Raw genomic sequence first — 20,582 nt, forward strand, 5'->3', positions numbered from 1 at the left:
ACGCATATTCTAGGGATGGTCGAATAAGAGATCTGTAAGCCAGCAGTTTAACATCTTTTGTTGCCCTCCCCAGTTTTGTTCTTAAAAAACCCAATTTCTTCTGTGCCGCAGGGCACACTCTTTCTACTTGATTGTGCCATTTTAAATCATGCGAAATAGACACACCAAGATATTTGAAACAAGGAATATTAACTAGATTGTAGCCTTGAATATCGTACTGAAAAGTAAAAATATTCTTTTCTGCAGTGATATGCGTGTATGTGGTCTTATCAAAATTAATTCGCATTTCCCACTTGTCACACCAACTCCCAAACGCCTGAAGGTTTCGGTTGAGCTTAATCTGATCCTCTAAATAAGATACCGGCGCAAAAATCAAGCAGTCATCTGCAAAGTTTTATCTTAGCAGAACTATCTGCATTACTTTCTTGAAAACTGTGCTGTTAGAGACTGGGTGAGCGCAAGATGATTGCACTCATACTTGTAAGTCGTCTTGCACTTGTTAAAGTGCTCGGTTTTCAAGAATGAGATCATACCAACTTGCCCTGCTGTCTATACTTTTTGCCGTATTACTGCTTGCAGGACATTGTTACTGTAATGTTCATTATACTCAACAGCAGCAGCCTGTTCGGTTTTGAGTGCAGGTTTCGGAGATATACATTTATCAGTCTGGACTGTATTCCGCTGGTACCACCAGCAATGCCAGCCACACCTGTTTGCTGCTCCCAGGTGTCTTCTCCTCGTAGTCCTCTGCATGCAGGGGTGCATTCCGTTTTGTTGTGCAGGTGACACCCCACAAGGCTGAGCAGAACCACGTGAATGATGCGGCCCCAGCGCCACCTGGTGGGGGTGGAGAGGAGGCGGGCCCTTCGGGGGCCATCTACTGCTGGCGGTGCCAGAAGGAGATGACCGGCCTCACCACCTTCCTGCCCGAGGAGATGACCTCCAAGGACTACTACTTTGACTCGTACGCCCACTTTGGCATCCACGAGGAGATGCTCAAGGATGAGGTGCGCACGGCCACCTACCGCAACTCCATGTACCACAACAAGCACCTCTTCAAGGGAAAGGTGAGCAAGCAAAGCGACCTCCATTTATTTCCACTATATGGGCATGTTTACGTTATTCCTGCAACTGTTTTTCTCCGGCTAACAAATGTAAAGGTATAACGAGACACGCCTTCTTCCGTCAGAACTTTTTGGCTGTTGTCGCCGATTTTATGGTGATTATTCTATGGTGAAAAAATTGTTAAAAGATGTGAACCAGGCTAAGGCATGTGGCCCTGATGACATTCCTGCCACTATCATACAGAATTGTGCGGATGCGTTATGCTTTTATTTCGCCTGGTTGTTTCAGAAGTCCCTCAATGAAATCGACATGCCTGATGATTGGAAATTAGCACGAGTTGTGCCCATACATAAGAGTGCGGTGCGTAACTCCGTTCAGAATTACTGGCCCGTTTCCTTAACTAGTATAACCTGCAAAATTATGGAGCATGTAATATACAGTTGCGTTATGGCCCATTTAACTAAACATAATCTGCTAAGCCCCAGCCAACATGGTTTCAGGCGTGGTTTATCTTGCAATACACAGTTGGTATAGTTTATTCACGATTTTAGCCTTGGCATTTGGTAAGCAACAAGTTGTGGACTGCGTTTTCTTAGATTTCAGTAAAGCATTTGATCTAGTTGCACACTGTCTCTTACTCTCCAAATTAAAAGCTTATAACTTGGATGGTAAAATAATAGCGTGGCATGACGAATATTTGTCATTGCGGAAACAGGCTGTGGTTCTGAACGGTATATCTTTGCAATATGCATCAGTTACGTCGGGAGTTCCCTAAGGCTCAGTGTTAGGGCCACTATTGTTTTTGTTGTGTAATAATGATATTTCAACTGTTATACAGCCTTCATACAGGATGTTTGCCGATGATTGTGTTGCTTATAGAGTTGTAGATGCCATTTCCGATTCACAAATCCTGCAAGTTGACCTAAATACTATAGCAGACTGGTGTGTGCGTTGGGATATGTCATTAAATATAAATGCAACTGTTCACGTCACCCTCACAAGAAAACGAGCTAATCATCCGTATAGGTATAGAATTCATGATTCAACTCTAAACATAAGCAAGAAATTTAAATATCTAGGTGTGTTTTTTTACTTCTGACATGATGGAACAAGCATGTTAACTATACAGTAAAAGCTCGTTAATTCGAATTCCGCGGGAATGCTATGAACATTCGAATTATACAAAATTCGAACTAATGAAAGTCAGAGAAAAAAATCGCTCGGTTAAGGCGCGTATATAGTCTGACGTGGCGTGAGCACGCGCGCACACGCTACGTCACGTTGGCGTGAACAACGTCTATACTTCGAAGCTCTGGCGCAGCCAACGTAACCGGACGTGGCCAGCGCAGTCCGACGCGCCCGACGTCGAGATGGCTCTTGCTCCATCCGCGCGTTTGTCGCGCTGACTGGGGCGGAGAAAAATAAAGTCTCCGTCTCGCGCAAAAAGCGAAGCATCGATTGCGATAGAAAATTAGTAGATAGCTATACGAAGTAAGGATAATAGTTTTATTGGACGTATAAACTCGTGAGCATTTGCCAACTAAATTAACAAGCACTGTGTCACGCGCGCACAGGTGAGCATGAACGCATCTCGCTCGATGACCGCGGAAACTCGCTGAAAAACGCTGGAGTGAGGGCACGCAGCAGTAGCAGCCAGCGAATTGACGTTCGTACAGCCCTCGCTTCAACGCGAACGAAACGTAGCAAGCACATCGCATATGAAGCTACCGGCAATACGCGCACTCTGCAAACATCGCAGATCGCTTTGAAGACGAGGCCCACGCGGGCGCGCACTTTGGCCACGACGCAGATCGCTTTCAAGATGCGGCGGCCGCATGGCCGCGCCGTAAGCAGCAGCTGCCTCAACCGCCGAAGATCGTCCCCCGGTCCCTCCCTCGCCTCGCGCGCGACAAGAGAGGGCGCGCTCCGCCCCAACTCCCCCTCTCGCGCATGCGAGATTGAGCCGCGTTCGCCGGCTCACCCTCGCACGCTCGTACGCAAAGAACATGGCGCGCGGCGAGGGTATTATCGTCCTTGCCGCTGATCGAAAAAGCAAAGCTGCGCGACCCGCGCACTAGCACTCTCCCCATCCACGATGATGCGGAGTTCGAATTATCGGTGGCGGTGCGGATTTCAGTGTGAATTAGCGGGATGTGTTACATATCGCTTTCAATACATTGTGGGACGGACCGCGGCAACTAGTTCGAATTATCCGAAATTTCGAATTAACGAGTAGTGAATTAACGAGCTTTTACTGTATTGGAAATAAGGGATCAGTTTGGGATTCTTGTGGTGCAATATTAGTCATTTACCAAGTAGCTTAAAGACGCAGTTGTATTTCAGTCATGTGCGTTCAACACTTGAATATGGGTGTGTTTGTTGGGATCCACACACATCTGAGCTTCTAAATAAATTAGAAAAAATCCAGAATATGGCAGTTAGATTCGTTCTTGGTAACTATAGCCGGCAGCTTAGCATGACAGAAAGCAAACTTAAATGGAAAGAGCTGAAGGATCGTAGAAGGCGTATCAGATTAAAATTTTTCCACAATATTTATTATTCTAAAGCAGGTATAAACCGCGATCCAGGCACTACACTACATATCTAAGCAACTTGACCACTGTTTGAAGGTCAGGGAATTTTCTTGTAGGGGTGACGTATTCCGTTATTCCTTTTTTGTTAGAGCTGTCCGAGATTGGAACAGTTTGTTATTGAACATTGTATAAATCACAGAAAATGATCCTTTTTTCCATGCATTGAAATAATTTGTTCATATATTCATTCAAGTCTGTAACCTCCCTGCTGTAATGCCCTACGGGGCGATGCAGGTAACAAATAAATAAAGAAAATTTGTCTAATCACAAGTGTGCATGAAGTGAATAACGGTGTATGTTCTTGAATGCACGTGAGCTCCTGGTGATTATGCCTGAATTCGTTTATAAAATGAGTCATGTATAACTAGCTGACACGTTCAAGTGGCAGCTCTGATTTCAACAACCAACAATCGTGCTTGCCGTCGTCATTGGTACTGCTGTCAGTGTTGCTTCTATTTCTGGGCACAAGCTTGCGCAGTAAAGTAGGGATATGCGAATGCTCGAATATCACCGAATCTAATCAAATAGTGGATGTTCTAATGTTTAGTATATTTGGTTAAACACCTGGAGTGGTGGTACAAGGCTCATCAGTCAGTCAGCAGCAATGATAGAAATGATCACACGACGTTGACAGAGGGAACGGTGACAAAAGTGGTGCGAATCTTCGAAAACATGTGAAGATCGGGCCAATTGGTTACTGCAAGGCACACATGTTCACGCAGTTTGGAGCTTCCTGTCGAAAATGGCATGGATGCGGCTTTTGCATCGTGAAAAGTGCCTAAAAAATGAAGTTGTTATGAATAATTTTTTAATTACTGTGTAGTTCTCTACCCAATTCTGAAACATCTCCACTGAAAAGCTAAAGTGAAAGTGCTCTAAAACGTTTGTTGTATCAGCCAGGGATTAGCCGTGGAAAAAGACTGGTGTTTTTTCGATCCGCGAGGGTTGCAATGTGGGCTTGTTGGTAATGCATCTTGAAGGAGAGTACGGTAGCACGATTAAAAGACGGGAGAAAAGAAGACGCATAGGGACACACAGCACTGTGTGTGTCCCTATGTGTCTTCTTCTGTTTCGTCTTTTAATCGCACTACCGTACTACCCTTGTCGATCCAGATTATCTTTGTCTTGTCAGATGGTAAATTTCTCTGTCTTCAAATTTGCTGCTTCAGTTGTCTCCTCCCCACCAAAACAAGTGCGCAAATATCAAATGCTTGAAGGCCATTCTGAGGTATCCGATTGGCAGCGTCCACCACGTGGCTCTGGTGTGCTCTGCGATTTATTTTTGACTTATAATGTAGACTTGCTGGGGACCATCGAAAGGCCTAAATAATGGGGATTCCTAAATACCAGATTCACCAGAAAATAGGTGACCTTATACAGTGAAAGCTCGTTAATTCAACTTCCGTTAATTCGGAAAATCCGACCTGCGCCTGGTCCCTACAATTATATATAGGAGTTTACGGGATGAAACTCTCGTTAATTCGGACGGATTCCAGCCCACCTCGGATAATTCGGACGATTTCGGGCAGCCACCGAGGCTCAAAAAACGAAAATACGGCAAACGTGGCACAAAAGTGATACCCAAACCAATGCCTCGTTGCCCAAACGCAGCATCGCCATTGACATCAAGTGGCTGAAACTTGGCCAATCCAATCCACACACACACACACACACACACAAATTCAACAAAAGGCGTGACAGAGCACTTTCAAAAGAAGATTGCGAGGCTAAGACAACTTCTACTGGCAATTTATTCCAGTCATGCACTTTATTGTGAAAAAATGAGTTTTTAAAGACATTTATACAGCACTGGTATTCTTGAACCTTTAAAGAATGATCTAAACGGGAGGATATATAGCTGGGAGGTTTCATGCATAAATCTTTAAACAAACCTGTTGCGCCTATAAAAAATATTGTAAAATAGCTTAAGTCTAAGGTAATTGCATCTGTCTTGCAATAGAGGCCAGCCCAAATTTTTACACATCTTAGAGGAGCTTTTGGTGAAATCATAGTTTGCATACACAAACCTTGCTGCTCGTTTTTGAATTCGTTCAAGTTCGCTGATAAGTGTTTTTGTTTCAGAGTCTCAAGTCGCACAACCATATTCTAAGATGGGACGCTCAAGTAGCGTGTCTCTTTCAAATCAGCAGGTGCCTGCTTGAAATTGCGTTTTAGAAAGTTTAACACACGGCTAGCTTTGGCAGCAGTATGGTTTACGTAGTTGTTCCAAGAAAGGTTGTTTGCGAAGATAACACCCAAGTACTTGTAATTCTTAACAAATGACAAGTTTCTGTCGCATAAAGAGTACTGGGTAGGTAAGGGATGCTTTTTATTTGTAAATTGCAGAACTTTACATTTTGAAAAATTTAATGTCATGTTCCATGTTTTGCACCATGCCAAGACAGAGTCGAGGTCACTTTGCAATTCATAGGAGTCGCTTAAACATGTGACATCACGGTAAATGCAACAATCATCAGCATACAATCTGACCTGACTGGAAACCCGGTCAACTATATCATTGATAAATATTAAAAAAAGAAGAGGGCCCAAAACTGATTCCTGGGGAACACCCGATAAGACTGCAATATCAGATGAACTTGCGCCTTCAAGAATAACGCATTACTTTCTACCGACAGAGCCATTTCAGCAGGGTGGGTGGAACTTGAGGGTAGACAGTTTCAGCAATAATAAATTATGTGCGACAGAATCAAAAGTTTAGGGTTGCAACTTTAGGGAGTGGTCGGACCCGCGTGTTTTCTTCAGCAGCTTCTTTTTGTTGGGAAAGCACAGAAAGCCAACAAACTGGCACATGCAACAGCAGCAGGGCGACCGACTGTATGTAAATTTTTGTACCTCTTCACAGGTGGTGCTGGACGTGGGCTGTGGCACCGGCATCCTGAGCATGTTTGCAGCCAAAGCAGGTGCGGCCAAGGTCATTGGGGTGAGTCACACCTGCAACAAAGTTGAAGAAAGCAAGGAATAGAGGAAAGTGAATTCTAAAAGAAAAAAATAAATACCTGGAAGGTAGTGTTCCTTGAATACTGAATGCATATGCAATTAAAGACCAACTGCAACGAAATTTCACTTCATCTAAATTGGCTATAAGTGCATAGCATATACTGTCGCAGTAATCTTGGCGAAACCGCAGGGCTGGTACTGCATTTACTTGAATCTAGGCCAGCCTCGATTCTAAGCCGATCCTCAAAAGTTCGAAGCCAGAAAAAAAAAAAAATTTTTTACCTGGACTGTACACCGAACAAAAAGCAAGGACAGCGTTCACAAAATGAAGACAGCATGTATTGAATAATGAACATGCCGAGCTCATTCTACGTCATCATCGCTGCTAGCCTTATTGCTGTATTTGTTATCGCTGTCTTCAAACAGCGCATTACAGTTAAGGGGACACGGGTCTTAAAAGGCCGAAAATTGCGAAAAAATCGACTTTTTGAAGCTGACAGTTTGGGAATCTAGAACCATTTTTGCACTAATTTGCGAAGTTTTTAGCTTCACTTATCATTATTTTCGCCGCAAATTCAATTTGTAACATGCCTGTGAGGTGAATCTGAGTGCAAATTTAAGCAAAAATGGCACTTTTTCCGCGTCGAACAGTGGCCGTCGCATACAGGTTATCACGGCCGTCCTGATCTTGTTTGAAAGAGCCGCCCTTCACCTTCAATTTCTCGCCGTCGCTGGCTGTCCTTGCTCATTGGCTTTCTAGAAAAAAACGCCTCATCGAGATGTACCAACGCTCGATTGTATTGGCTGCTCGGCGCACGTGACAAAAATCTAGGCACCCGATTGGCCTAGAGGCCTTCCCGTCGTCTGCTTGGTGTTGTTGACTGACTGCAGCTATGGTTTGGCCAATCAAGAAGTTCAGCACCAAGAACAAATGTGGGAAGCGAGTGAGGCGATCGCTATCGGAGAACTTCAAGAAGAGTCTCACAACGACTTGGGACGAGGATGACGACTTCGCTGTGATCGGCAGTGCAGACCCCGAAGCGGTCGCCGCTGTCGCCACGGTAGGCCTAACGGACGCTAGATCTACGGGCTCGTCAGCTGTCAACAGCATCGCGGAGAGCGGCCGTGTGCGTCTTGACACGCAAACTTTGCTGCCACAGCTGTTAGAGGATGAGAAGAAGGAAGCAGAAGAGAAACTTTGGGAAATGTCATCCATTGCGGCGACAGAGCGGAAGCGAAATCTTATCGCTAAATCCGCCGACGCCGTGGTTCCCTCCTCCCTGACGAAACAGCCTTCACTATCGTGCACTTGGAGCTGGTGAATGCAAAGGGCAGTGATGGTCACTTATCACCCCATCATATCAAATGATAAAGTGGCCGACCACACCTTTTGCCCAACGGGGTCTGACTTGTGTCGGCAGAATGCTTCAAATGCTAAGGGCGAGCCTGCACCAAAGCATCCCTGCAGCTTGCCTCCTCATGTCTGCGACTCCTTATTGCCGATCTATCAGAGACTTTCTGATAAGAGGCTACTGCTGCGATGCCAATGGGGCAAGACCCAGAATAATGAGTTCTTGCACTCAATGATATGGGCACTTGCGCCAAAGGAGCGGCATGCCTCGTTGTTCGCTATTGAAGCGGCTGTAGCCAATGCGGTCCTGAGATTCAACGCAGGAAATGCAAGAAGCTCTACAGGCACACTAAAGGAGCTTGGCCTGGCATTCACAACTCCAAGCGCATGGCTGAAAAAGATCAGCGTTGTTCTGTGGCTTCAGCATGCCAGTGCTCATGTGCCGACAACCTGCAGCGCACCTTGAAGAAAAGGTACACAGGCATAAACAGTCAATCTGACTACATGCCTGGTGCATATTAGCCCATTAGGAGTGTACATACCATGATATTTTAACTGTATAAAGCTAAATAAAGTATCAACCATTTTTCTCAATTTCTCAGAACACAGATTTTGGCCACTTTCTTTGTTTGCTGCTTTGATACCTTTGGACCTAAGACATCATCATCATCAGCCACTGCAGGGCATAGGCCTCTCCCATGCTTCTCCAACTACCCCGGTCATGTACTAATTGTTGCCATGTCATCCCTTCAAACTTTTTAATCTCATCTGCCCACCTAACTTACTGCCGCCCCCTGCTCCGCTTCCCTTCCCTTGGAATACATTCCGTAACCCTTAATTACCATCGCTTATCTTCCCTCCTTATTACATGTCCTGCCCATGCCCATTTCTTTTTCTTGATTTCAACTAAGATGTCATCAACTCGCATTTGTTCCCTCACCCAATCTGCTCTTTTCTTATCCCTTAACGTTACACCCATCATTCTTCTTTCCATAGCTCGTTGCGTCGTCCTCAATTTAAGTAGAACCCTTTTCGTAAGCCTCCAGGTTTCTGCCCCGTAGGTGAGTACTGGTAAGACACAGCTATTATACACTTTTCTCTTGAGGGATAATGGCAACCTGCTGTTCATGATCTGAGAATGCCTGCCAAACGCACCCCAGCCCATTCTTATTCTTCTGATTATTTCAATCTCATGATCCGGATCTGCGGTCACTACCTGCCCTAAGTAGATGTGTTCCTTTACCACTTACAGTGCCTCGCTACCTGTTGTAAACTGCTGTTCTCTACCGAGACTGTTAAACATTACTTCAGTTTTCTGCAGATTAATTTTTAGACCCACCCTTCTGCTTTCCCTCTCCAGATCAGTGAACATGCATTGCAATTGGTCCCCTGAGTTACTAAGCAAGGCAATATCATCAGTGAATCGCAAGTTACTAAGGTATTCTCCATTAACTCTTATCCCCAATTCTTCTCACTCTATGTCTCTGAATACCTCCTGTAAACACGCTGTGAATAGCATTGGAGAGATCGTATCTCCCTGCCTGACTCCTTTCTTTATTGGAATGTTGTTGCTTTGCTTATGGAGGACTACGGTGGCTGTGGAGCCGCTATATATATCTTTCAGTATTTTTACATATGGCTCGTCTACACCCGGATTCCGTAATGCCTCCATGACTTATGAGGTTTCGACTGAATCAAATGCTTTCTCGTAATCAATGAAAGCTATATATAAGGCTGAAGTACTAAAGCACCAAACAGACGACACAAGAAGAGACACTGACGAGCGCTCGTCTGTGTCTCTTCTTGTGTCGTCTGTTTGGCGCTTTAGTACTTCAGTTAAATGCGCCAACTAGCCCAACAAAAAGTTCTGCTATATGTAACGGTTGGTTATATTCCGCACATTTCTCTGTCACCTGATTGATAGTGTGAATATGGTCTATTGTTCAGTAGCTTTTACGGAATCCTGCCTGGTCCTTTGGTTGACAGAAGTCTAAGGTGTTCCTGATTCTGTTTGCGATTACCTTAGTAAATAGTTTGTAGGCAACTGACAGTAAGCTGATCGGTCTATAATTTTTCAAGTCTTTGGCGTCCCCTTTCTTATGGATTAGGATTATGTTAGCGTTCTTCCAAGATTCCGGTACGCTCGAGGTCATGAGGCATTGCGTATACAGGGTAGCCAGTTTTTCTAGAACAATCTGCCCACCATCCTTCAACAAATCTGCTGTTACCTGATCCTCCCCAACTGTCTTCCCCCTTTGCATAGCTTCCAAGGCTTTCTTTACTTCTTCCAGCTTTACTTGTGGGAGTTCAAGTTCCTCTGTAATATTCTCTCTTTCATAATAGTCGTGGGTGCCACTTTTACTGCATTCAGCCATGGCATAGATGCTTTTGGTTCAGAAGTTTAGGCAGCAGTCATGGATGTATATTACTTTTTCAAAAGTGCTGTACAAAGTGCTTCGATTAAGGCCCAGCAAGAAGTGCTTCAACTGCCAAGCAATGTTTTCTTATGTCACTTAAGCTCCAAATGGCTTACGTTAGGGCCTGCAGTAGATCGCCTCATTGAGCAGTTTTCAGCGATCAGAAGTGTTGTCATGTCTGATTCAGCTTGTCGTTTGGGAGGACAACTGCGTCACCGCCTGAGGAAAGCGTTTTCAGACAGAACATTTTATGCAAAGCTCCTGTTCATGAAGAATGCTACAGATATTTTTACACATTTTTTGTCTCTGTTTCAAAAGAGTGAACCTTTGGCTCATCTACTTTATAGTGAAATGGTGGCTTTAGTTTTTAAGCTGTGTGGACGTTTTATGACTAAAGAGCCCTATAGCTCTAAGAAGGGCACAGAGCTGCCATTACTGCAGGCCGAGTCTCCTGCAAATTGGAAAGCTAAAGTGGAGATTGGAGAGGACACTGAGCGGGAAATATCATCTTATGAAGCAGCGGACAAAAGAGCATTTAGGCTGGGTGCCAGAAAGTTTTATATCAAGTGCACAGAATACCTCGTGTCACGACTGCCATTCGGTAATTTATTGCTGAAGAGTCTACGCTTCTTGAAGCCAGAGTCCAGAGAAATGAAATCTTCATGCAGTAATCTCGGACAACTAGCTTCAGGGCTTCCACAAGTTATACAGCCGCGCGACATCTCTGCTTTGGTGGACGAATACAACCTCCTCCAGCTGAGGCACATCTCTGTTGAAAAGCACTGGCAGACCTTTTTTGATGAGAAGCCTGACAATGGAGCCAAGTACCCTCAGTTGAGCAAGATTGTCAAAGCGTTGCTCTGCATTCCACACGGAAATGCAGATGTGGAAAGGGGGTTTAGTGTAGACCGCCGGCAACTTAATGAAAGGTCTAGAGTGACTATTCAGCCTGTAAATGGCATAAGGAACATTGTTTCATATGCCAAACATTTTGGTAGTGACCCGTTTAGCTTTGATGTTACGCCTGATGTCGTCAGAGCAGTGCGAGGGGCAAGCAAAAGGTACAGAGAACGTTTAACAACTGAAGAAGAGCAAGCAGCCAAACGGCAGCGTGCCAATGTTCCCAGGATGACGCAGAGTGATGCTGACAAAAACCTCCAGCTGGAAGTAGAAACAGCAAAGAAAATGTTGGTGAATGCAGAGCTCCTCATCAAGAACGGCATAAAGACGAAGAATTTTGGCGATATTGAAAGTGGGCAGGCCTTGCTTGCTGAAGGGAAAACAAGGCTTTCAGCTGCTCTTGACAAAATGTCACCTAAGGCAGCCAACTAGGCAGTATTTTGTAGTTAATGATGTTGCTTGCAGAAAAAGGCACAGAACAAGTCCACTGCTTTTTGATAGGCCAAGAAGCCGAGAAGTTGTGCTGTCGTTACATGTACATAATTATTATTCAGTTCATATATGTTTAGAACTGTTGATGGTGTTTTTTCATTGTTTTCCTGTAAGCTTGTGATCTGCATTCTACTCATTTTTGTTTTTTCATCCTTTTTCTGTAAGCTTGTCATTTGCATTCTCATCATTTTTAAATAAAAGTTCGTGTCTTGCTTGTTATCCATTTATAACTGCTGTCCTGTAGGGGCTTGGCGGCTATAACACAGCGCTGATCTATACTTGGTCACATAGCAAATTAAATGATGCTGAAGTTCTAAAACTAGTTATTTGGGCCTAAATATGATGTTGCACAGTTGCCTCTAATTTAATTAAATTATGGGGTCTTACGTGCCAAAACCACGATCTGATTATGAGGCGCGCCGCAGTGGGGGACTCCAGAATAATTTGGACCACCTGGGGTTCTTTAATGTGAACCTAAATGTAACTATACACGGGTATTTCGCAATTTGCCCGCATTGAAATGCATCCCTTTTTATGGAACAAAAGGTCTTGTTCCCAAAGGCTTCCTCCTTATTTTACTATTTTACTTCTCTCAAAGTCAAGTTTTCCGCTTGGCAATGAGCCTTGAGCTGCTCCAAAAGCCTGTTTCCCTGCTCCAAAATGCCCTTTTGGCTGCTCCAAAACGGCTTCAGCCAATCGCATCACTGCTACAGCTATCGCAGATACAACGTGCTTTATGGATTTCTTGAATAACATGTTTAACATTGCTTGATTATTTGTATTGAATTTGTTCTTCTGTTTTTAGCTCATTGTTGTTTGTTTTAGATGTTCAAATTGCTCTGCTTTATCTTAGTTGCGGCTGTTTCATTTCATTTTTGTATTAAGCTGGTGATTGTTCATGCTTCTTATTACTGTATCAACTGTATTTCCAATTTCGGTCTGTAATGTGCAAACCCTGAGGGTAAAATAAATAAATCAGAATAAATAACATCTGGTTCATGCTCCAACACAATGCTCTCTAGGGATTCAAACTTATTTAGGATACTTCTGGCATTCACATTAATAATATTAAACTTTCCCTCTTTTGTTCGACGTTGTCGGGTGTTTCTTGCGTGAAGTGGTTGCACAAGGTTGACCCTTTGATTTTTATCTTCATCCCAACCGAACATTACATTATTAACTTTCAATTTATTGAAGATCAATACCACTTTTGCTCCACCTTTTCTATCTTCTGAACAAGAATTCCACAGCTTCTTTCGTAATTCAACAATCCTCAGCTTCTTTGAGCCGTGTCTCCTCTTAACTGTACGATGAAGCTGCACACGCTACATTTTGCGAGCACACTCGCTTAGCAATGCCAGGTCTCCTTACCATACGCTTTCTCGGGATGACAACAAGTACTACACTTGAACCTTATTGTGGTGAAGTTGAAGGGGGAGCCGAAATTACTTTGTTAGATCCATTACTGCCATTTACTCCAGTATACGCCCAATGGGGTGCATAATTGTAGACATGGAAATAAGACAGTTTTGCAGTCCGTGGAAACGCTACACGGCCATACGTGTGACGAAAATTTGAATAAAACGATGGATTTTAGGCGTGTGCAGCATACGACCTTTTAGCACGCAACACAGTGCTCCACTATGTGTGGGCTTGGGGGAACATGGCTCGTGCAGGTAGGCATACGTGCAGCCTGAGTGTGACCCATGAGATGCGGCGGGAAATTGTGGAGGCCACGCCCAGCTGGAGTGTCTGCTGCTACAAAAATGCACCACTAGCTTGATATTCGTAACACAATGGTGTTGTGCTTTTTTGCTTTCCAGATTGAGTGCTCGGGTGTGGTGGAGCATGCTGAGCGCATAGTGCACGAGAACGGCATGGCCAACATCGTGACCATCGTCAAGGGCAAGGTGGAGGAGGTGACGTTGCCCGTTGACAAGGTGGACATCATCATCTCTGAGTGGATGGGCTACTGCCTCTTCTATGAGTCCATGCTGGACACCGTGCTCTACGCTCGCGACAAGTGGCTCGTGAGTTTCTCCTCTCTCTGTGGTCAAATGATCACAGATGTTTAACAGTAGAGCACTAAACAGCTACTGCATTTAGGCAGACTGCAGAGTTGAAACTTCCAATTCAAGTTTATTCTACTTGTGTAAAAAAAGAAGTGCTGCCAGATTCATTCATTCTTTGTGCTCTTGTGGAAACGGCGTTTCGTAAAATTCCAGTCTTCCCTATCGCCCCTTTCCTCCCGACATCGCGTTGCTACCTTTTTGTTATTTCACAAATTCTATTATTATTCTGCTATCAACTGTGCACCCTTAAGGGGAGACACAGGTCTTCTGGCCCCCAAAAATTTTTTTTTAAAATCGACTTGTAAATTTTTTTCTCAATTTAGATGTCCTAGAGAAGCTATTGCTGCAATAATAACGCATTCTGATCAGTACTTATTTTGTTATTTTGTTCTAAAGTCAGCTTCATCACCGCTTTCGCTCGCAAACGCCCATCGAAAAGAGGCGAATTCAATACCTTCGTCTACGCCAACCGTTACCTGCAGCGCGGCCATTTTGGAATCATTCGAAAGCTGGATTCTTCTACATTCCGTTTTTAGCGGGAAAAGGGCACCAAGTCTGGCTGTTCTGAAGGTTCACGCTTTCGAAAAAGGGGGAATACTTGCACGACATTGGTGCCTTTGTACCACGTGGGGCAAATCCTGATATCTGATTGGACGACTGGGAGTTTTGTTTCTCGACAATGCGAGAGGCCATGTTAGACGTGGTTTGCACGCAGTCTAGTGCGCCGTAGCAACACGACAATGGCTGGCAGTCGACGAAAGTTCGCGACGGCTCATGCTTTCGGGAGAAAAACGCAAGCGGCGTTCTCGGATACCCGAGTGGCGTCCGATGAATCGGCAGTGACTACAACCAGCACAGCGACATGTGCCAGCGAGCGAACGGCAGCTACCGAAGCTACGGCCGCATACGCAATGTCTGCGGCTAGCAACACGTCGAGGGCAACGCGTGTTGACACACTTCTCATCACAGAAGCCGAACAAGTGGCAATTGAACGTCGCGTGGTGGAGTAACTACAGAAGCTGTCTTCGTTATCAGCTACCCACCGAAAGCAGTCACTTATCGGAGATTCCTCAGAAGCGGCGGTGAGCGGGACCGCGTTTACGATTCTAAGCCTAGCAGCTCTAAATCGCCTGCTTTGGTGCGCGAAATGCGAATTTTGCCGTGGCCCCTTGGAACGTGTTAAAGGGCGACCGGGAATATGAAGTGGCCGTGAAACTAGTGGTGAACTGTGCCATTTGCGACGACATAAGCACCAGATGGAACTCACCAAGAAGAGGGGAATAAAGGCTGAAAAAGACCAGCATCGGCTAGTGGCGTCTGACAAGAAGCACGCCAGAGCAGAATAGTTCATGCATGCCATAAAGAAGAGGTGCATGAAAGAGAGCGATGGTGATTATGTGCCTGGTGGCTTCTAGTGCAAAGTGGACTTGAAATTCTTGCTGCAATTGCTAAGAATAAATCTAGATCATGTCCTGGAACTTCGTTTTGCGTTTTCTCAAAAGCTGCATTTCTCCTATGACACGTGCTGTTGCCCACAGTATCTTTTGATGTAATAGTCCGATTTCAATTATTATTGTTGCATTCAAAAGCTTCTACACACAATAAAACTAATAAAGTATGATATCCCTTATGCTAGAATTTTTTTATGTGGCAATACAACAGATAAGAATTTTGAGCTTCATAACCACCACATTAGATATGGCAATAACTTTTGTAACTTAAATTACAATGATAGTCTAATTGTGATCTCTGATTGTTCTAGAATGGGTACATATAAATTTTTCTCTGATATTCAGTGGTAAAATTGTTGAAATGTTGGGCAAATTGAGTTTCAGAAGGTATTAATTATCCCAAAGACTACTTAAAATAAGAAAAAAATAGATTGCATACATGCTTCTAGCAGGCTAAAGTATACCTTGCCTGAAAATTTCATTTGTATATGACAAAAAAAAAAAAAAAAATCAAACACCAGTGTCTCCCCTTAAGGGGGGAGGTGGGTCCTAAAAATGTTTTTCTTATTTTTGGGTGAATCTTTAATAAATTCCACTGTCTGGGGTAATTTTTCGTGCTGATTTCAGATCTGTAATTAGATTTCTGATAGCTGTAGCAGTTCAAAAAATATTGAGGTCTGAACTCAAATTAATTTCAAACTCGTTACGGGGCTTTTTGATGATTCCGTCTTGCTAAACCAAAAACTAAGTGCATGACACCATTGCTAAAGACCTACTGTAGGGGGTGATGCTATTTTTATTCATTTAGAAGCATTTTGCGGACAAGAAAACAATCTTGCATTTATTATGAACATTTTTTTCTAATTAGCAGCGATTACTATACCTGAATGTAATTTTCATGACTGTGCAAGAGTAATAAAAATAGCATCACCCTCCAGATCATTTCAATACGAATAAAATGATGCCACCCTTGTCATTTTTCGCCAAAAACAACCCAGAAAAAACCCCCGCAAGGCGGAGTACAGTGTGCAAAAACATCGAACTGAAATAAACTCATTTGAAGTTTCAAACAAATGTAGCTTTTGCTGAAGTGAATCTACAGCAATACAAATGGCACCATTTTGAAGCTGTGCTTTGTAAGAATGGCCATACTAAATGTGTGACTGCACACTCTCAAAATAATAGCACACTGGCCACTGAACTAGCACAAGAAACTTTATTAGGCACCACGCTCTACAAAGAGCATGATGCCTGGGTTTCAAACCGAAGTGTAGAACTCTGTGTGGGCATGAATATAGTTCCAGTGTTGTACATGCAGGCTGCCTGATTGATAGCAGTCTCCATTACAATCAGTGAGGCACTTTTTTTTTTCATTTGGTAGAATTGACCGTGTTACTGAATGAAGGCTCTGAGTATAAGTAGCCTTCCAAGTCATCTTCACCTGACAGTGGCTGTGGATCAGAGAGCCAGTGATAGATATGCAGCTGCTAGGTGCTTTCCAGAATTTTACTTTTGTATGATGCCTCGATCACTTCTGCAGCCAGGTGTGTGCCAGCCCAAGGGGCCTAGTGAACAGAGCTCTTGATGAGGTTCTCTTTATGAAGGGGTGGTATGATAGATATTGTTACGAGCTATCGTGACAATATAATAATAGAGTGAACGCGCAATGTGCTTGGTTGCGAGTCCGAAGTGCCGATGTGCGAAATGTATAGCTGCAGATACAAGGAGCCGACGCGCGATGTGCTTAGTTTGCGCAGTTCAAGGTGCCGACGCGCGAAATGCCTAGTCGCGGGCTCGAGGACTCGACCCTCGATGCGCTTATTCGCGCAGTCCGAATTGCCGACGCGCAAAATGCCTAGTCGCGGGCTCTAGGAGTCGACACTCGACACGCTCATTCGCGCGGTCCTACGTGCCGACGCGCGAAATTCCTAGCTGCGGGCTCGAGGAGTCGACACTCGATGCGCTGGTTCGTGCAGTCGGAGGCGCCGATGCACAAAATGATTACGTGACGGTCCGAGAAGTCCGCGCGCGATGTGCATGATCGCAGAGTCGGAGGCTCCCTATGCGCGAAATGTTTAGCCGCGTTTCCGAGGATTGCGTGCGCGATACGAATTTGTCACGAATTCGAAACACCGAGTGCTGAAAGGCTTAGCCGCATGTCCGAGGATTCTGCGCGTGAATCTTGGTCGCGAAGTCCGCGTCACCGATGCTTGGAATGCTTAGCCGCGAGTCTGAAACGTCCACAAGCGTAGGGATCGGCCACGCTACTGCGATGTCCGCGTAGCGCCCGTTTTGACACGTCGAGATTACGGCGAGTGGAGACACCAAACTCGCGAGGTGCAGAGAGCCGAGCAGACGACGCGAGCGCCGGACCAATGGCGAACCGCGCTGGAGTCACGTGGCGGGCGCGGCCAATCGCAGACTCTGGCACGACCTTCAATCATTTGGTTTTTGTGCGCTTGTTTCTGTATGGAGGAGATCGCTGAAGCGGCAAATTTGAAAACGGAGAAATGCGCTTTCCAACGAGACCAAGATGGCGGCGCTCGGTCGCGCCGTTCCAGAGATATTGTGGCGTGAAAAACGCTGTTCTTTCTTGATTTCCGCGAGATTTTTCGCCACCTTGGCTAATGAAACGAATTTTTTAGAGCACTTCTAGGTGGTTTACAGGGATGATATTTGGGTATCATATAGAAAAAGGGTTATAGAAACTGAAAATGTGATTTTCAAAAAATCGGTTTTCTGGCCATTTTTCACGATCTAAAACCCGCGTCCCCCCTTAAAGGGACACTAAAGGTTAATATTAAGTCAACGTGGACTGTTGAAATAAAATCCCAGAAACCTCGAAACGCTTGTTTCATGCGAAGAAGAGACTTATATTAAGAGAAAATGCGTTCTGTAGCGTCCGCGTACCTCTAGCGCAGTTCAAATCTTCCGCCCTCGATCGGGAAGTGGTGATGTCATGGTCTCATAGTGACGTTGCGCCGTTGGTGAGTAAAACGGCGCCCCCAGACGGCGCTACGGCTTTCCTGCGCAAAACGCAAACGCACGGCCAGAAACAGAGCCAAGACAGAGCCGACAGCAGCGTGAAAGCGTAACTATGGTGGCTAGCAGAAGGGAAAGCGCATGACGATAAGCTGGTTCTTTATTTGATGACACAAACTTTGACGCTTGTTGCAATGGACGACCCTGACAACGCCACATTGGTTCGCGATGCTGAGCTCGACTTCAGCAATTTAAGCACTGATGAACGTGACCTGCTGCTGAGGGCTCGTGCTGCCGGCGTCGTTGCGTACTACTACGGCGGCAACTGTATGTCATGGCTGTACATATTGCACATTTGTAGCTTTTCCTTCGTAAAAACCAAATGCCGCACTCACTGTCCGCCATGAGAGGGCAATACAGATGTGTGATATCATCATGAGCAGCTGCAAGGTTGTAGGGACTTCTGTCGTCTACTAGAGGGGTCACGAATCCATATCCAAAGCTCAATAGTGCCGATAGTGTCCCTAGCACCTCCGCAAACCTGTTGCCATGCTGTTGTCTTTGTTTGCGTGCGCATGCGGCTTTAGACTTCAGCGAGCTTCGGTCACTGCAGTGTTTGCCTCGCCTTTTGCGTGACTAGCTGCCGTGTTGGACGCAGTGTGACTCCGGCCTGTAGCGGCTTCACAGTGCAGTGGCGGGTTCTAAGCTCTGACATACTTCCAGGTGTTCTTGAAATCGTACGTTGCAGAATTTCCGTGCCTTGTGCCATCGAAGAAAGTGGATCAGTTCGGATTCTGCACCACGTGTGCCTGTGATGTGAACATCTCGCATGGCGGCAAGTCTGACATCAAGGTCCACATCGCTTCGAAAAAGCACCAGGGATATGTGCGAGCCGCGGAAGGCCAGTCAAGCCTAGCAAGTTTTGTATGCAGCGACAACAACTTCGGTGTGATTCGTGCAGAATGCCTCTTCACGGTGTTTTTAGTTGAACACAACATCTCACTGAGTGCCAGCGATCATGCCGGACCGCTTTTCCAGAAGATGTTCCCAAGTGCGAAGAAGCCTGTGGTCGAACAAATACATAGTGATGAAGACATAGTCATTGGCAGCACAACCTTCTCTGTGGTTGAGACAGAGCTGCATTGAGAGAGGCCAGTTCTCTGCTGTGCGTCGGTACTTAACCGACAGTACTTACAATGTGCCTGTAGAGCGTCTTGCATTTCCTGCGTTGAATTTCAGGACCACTTTGGCTACGGCCGCTTCAATAGCGAACAACGAGGCATGCCGCTCCTTTGGCGCAAGTGCCCATGTCATTGAGTGCAAGCACTCATTATTCTGGGTCTTGCCCCATTGGCATCGCTGCAGTAGCCTCTATTAGAAAGCCTCTGATAGATCGGCAATAAGGCCTCGCAGACATGAGGAGGCAAGCTGCGGGGATGCTTTGGTGCAGGCTCGCCCTTAGCATTTGCAGCATTCTGCCGACACCACGAGTCAGACCCCATTGGCAAAGGTGTGGTTGGCGATCACTGCCCTTTGCGTTCACTGCCTCCAAGCGCATGATGGTGAAGGCCGTTTCGTCAGGGGGTGGGTGGAACCACGGCGTCGGCGCGTTTAGGGATAAGATTTTGCTTCCGCTCTGTCGCTGCGACGGATGACATTTCCCAAAGTTTCTCTTCTGCTTCCTTCTTCTCATCCTCTAACTGTTGTGGCAGCAAAATTTGCGTGTCAAAACACACACGGCCGCTCTCTGCGATGCTGTTGGCAGCTGACGAGCTCGTTAGTCTAGCGTCCGTTAGGCCTACTGTGGCGGCAGCGGCGACCGCTTCGGCGTCTGCACTGCCGATTGCAGCAAAGTCGTCATCCTCGTTGTCCCGAGTCATTGTGGCTTGAAGTTCTCCGATAGCGATCGCCTCAGTCGCTTCCCAAATTTGTTTTTGGTGCTGAACTTCTTGATTGGCCGAACCATAGCTGCAGTCAGTCGACAACACCAAGACAAAATTGCGCGCGCCTGTGCGCGTCTCGACAACACTAAGCAGACGACGGGAAGGCCACTAGCCCAATCGGGTGCCTAGACTTTGTCACGTGCGCCGAGCAGTTAATACAATGACGCATTTTTTTCTAGAAAGCCAATGAGCAAGGACAGCCAGCGACGGCGGGATTTTGAAGGTGAAGGGCGGCGCTTTCAAACGAGACCAAGACGGCCATGATAACCCGTGTGCGACGGCAACTGTTCGACGCAGAAAAAGTGTCATTTTTGCTTAAATTTGCGCTCAGATTCACCTCGCAGGCGTGTTACAAAT

At 45.5% G+C, this 20,582-nt stretch overlaps 1 protein-coding gene across 2 annotated transcripts in view; it reads left to right on the plus strand.

Moving 5' to 3' along the window:
* The window catches only part of LOC126538464 (protein arginine N-methyltransferase 1-like), an 87,981-nt gene that overhangs the window by 30,484 nt on the left and 36,915 nt on the right, over positions 1-20,582 (plus strand). For both annotated transcript variants that reach the window (XM_050185307.3, XM_050185309.3), the window contains 3 exons: positions 783-1,067; positions 6,523-6,600; positions 13,601-13,807. In XM_050185307.3, the coding sequence (XP_050041264.2) occupies positions 783-1,067; positions 6,523-6,600; positions 13,601-13,807 (570 nt within the window). The remainder of the gene's footprint in view (positions 1-782; positions 1,068-6,522; positions 6,601-13,600; positions 13,808-20,582) is intronic.

Source organism: Dermacentor andersoni, chromosome 4, assembly GCF_023375885.2.
Source record: "Dermacentor andersoni chromosome 4, qqDerAnde1_hic_scaffold, whole genome shotgun sequence".
Taxonomy (NCBI): Eukaryota; Metazoa; Arthropoda; class Arachnida; order Ixodida; family Ixodidae; genus Dermacentor; species Dermacentor andersoni.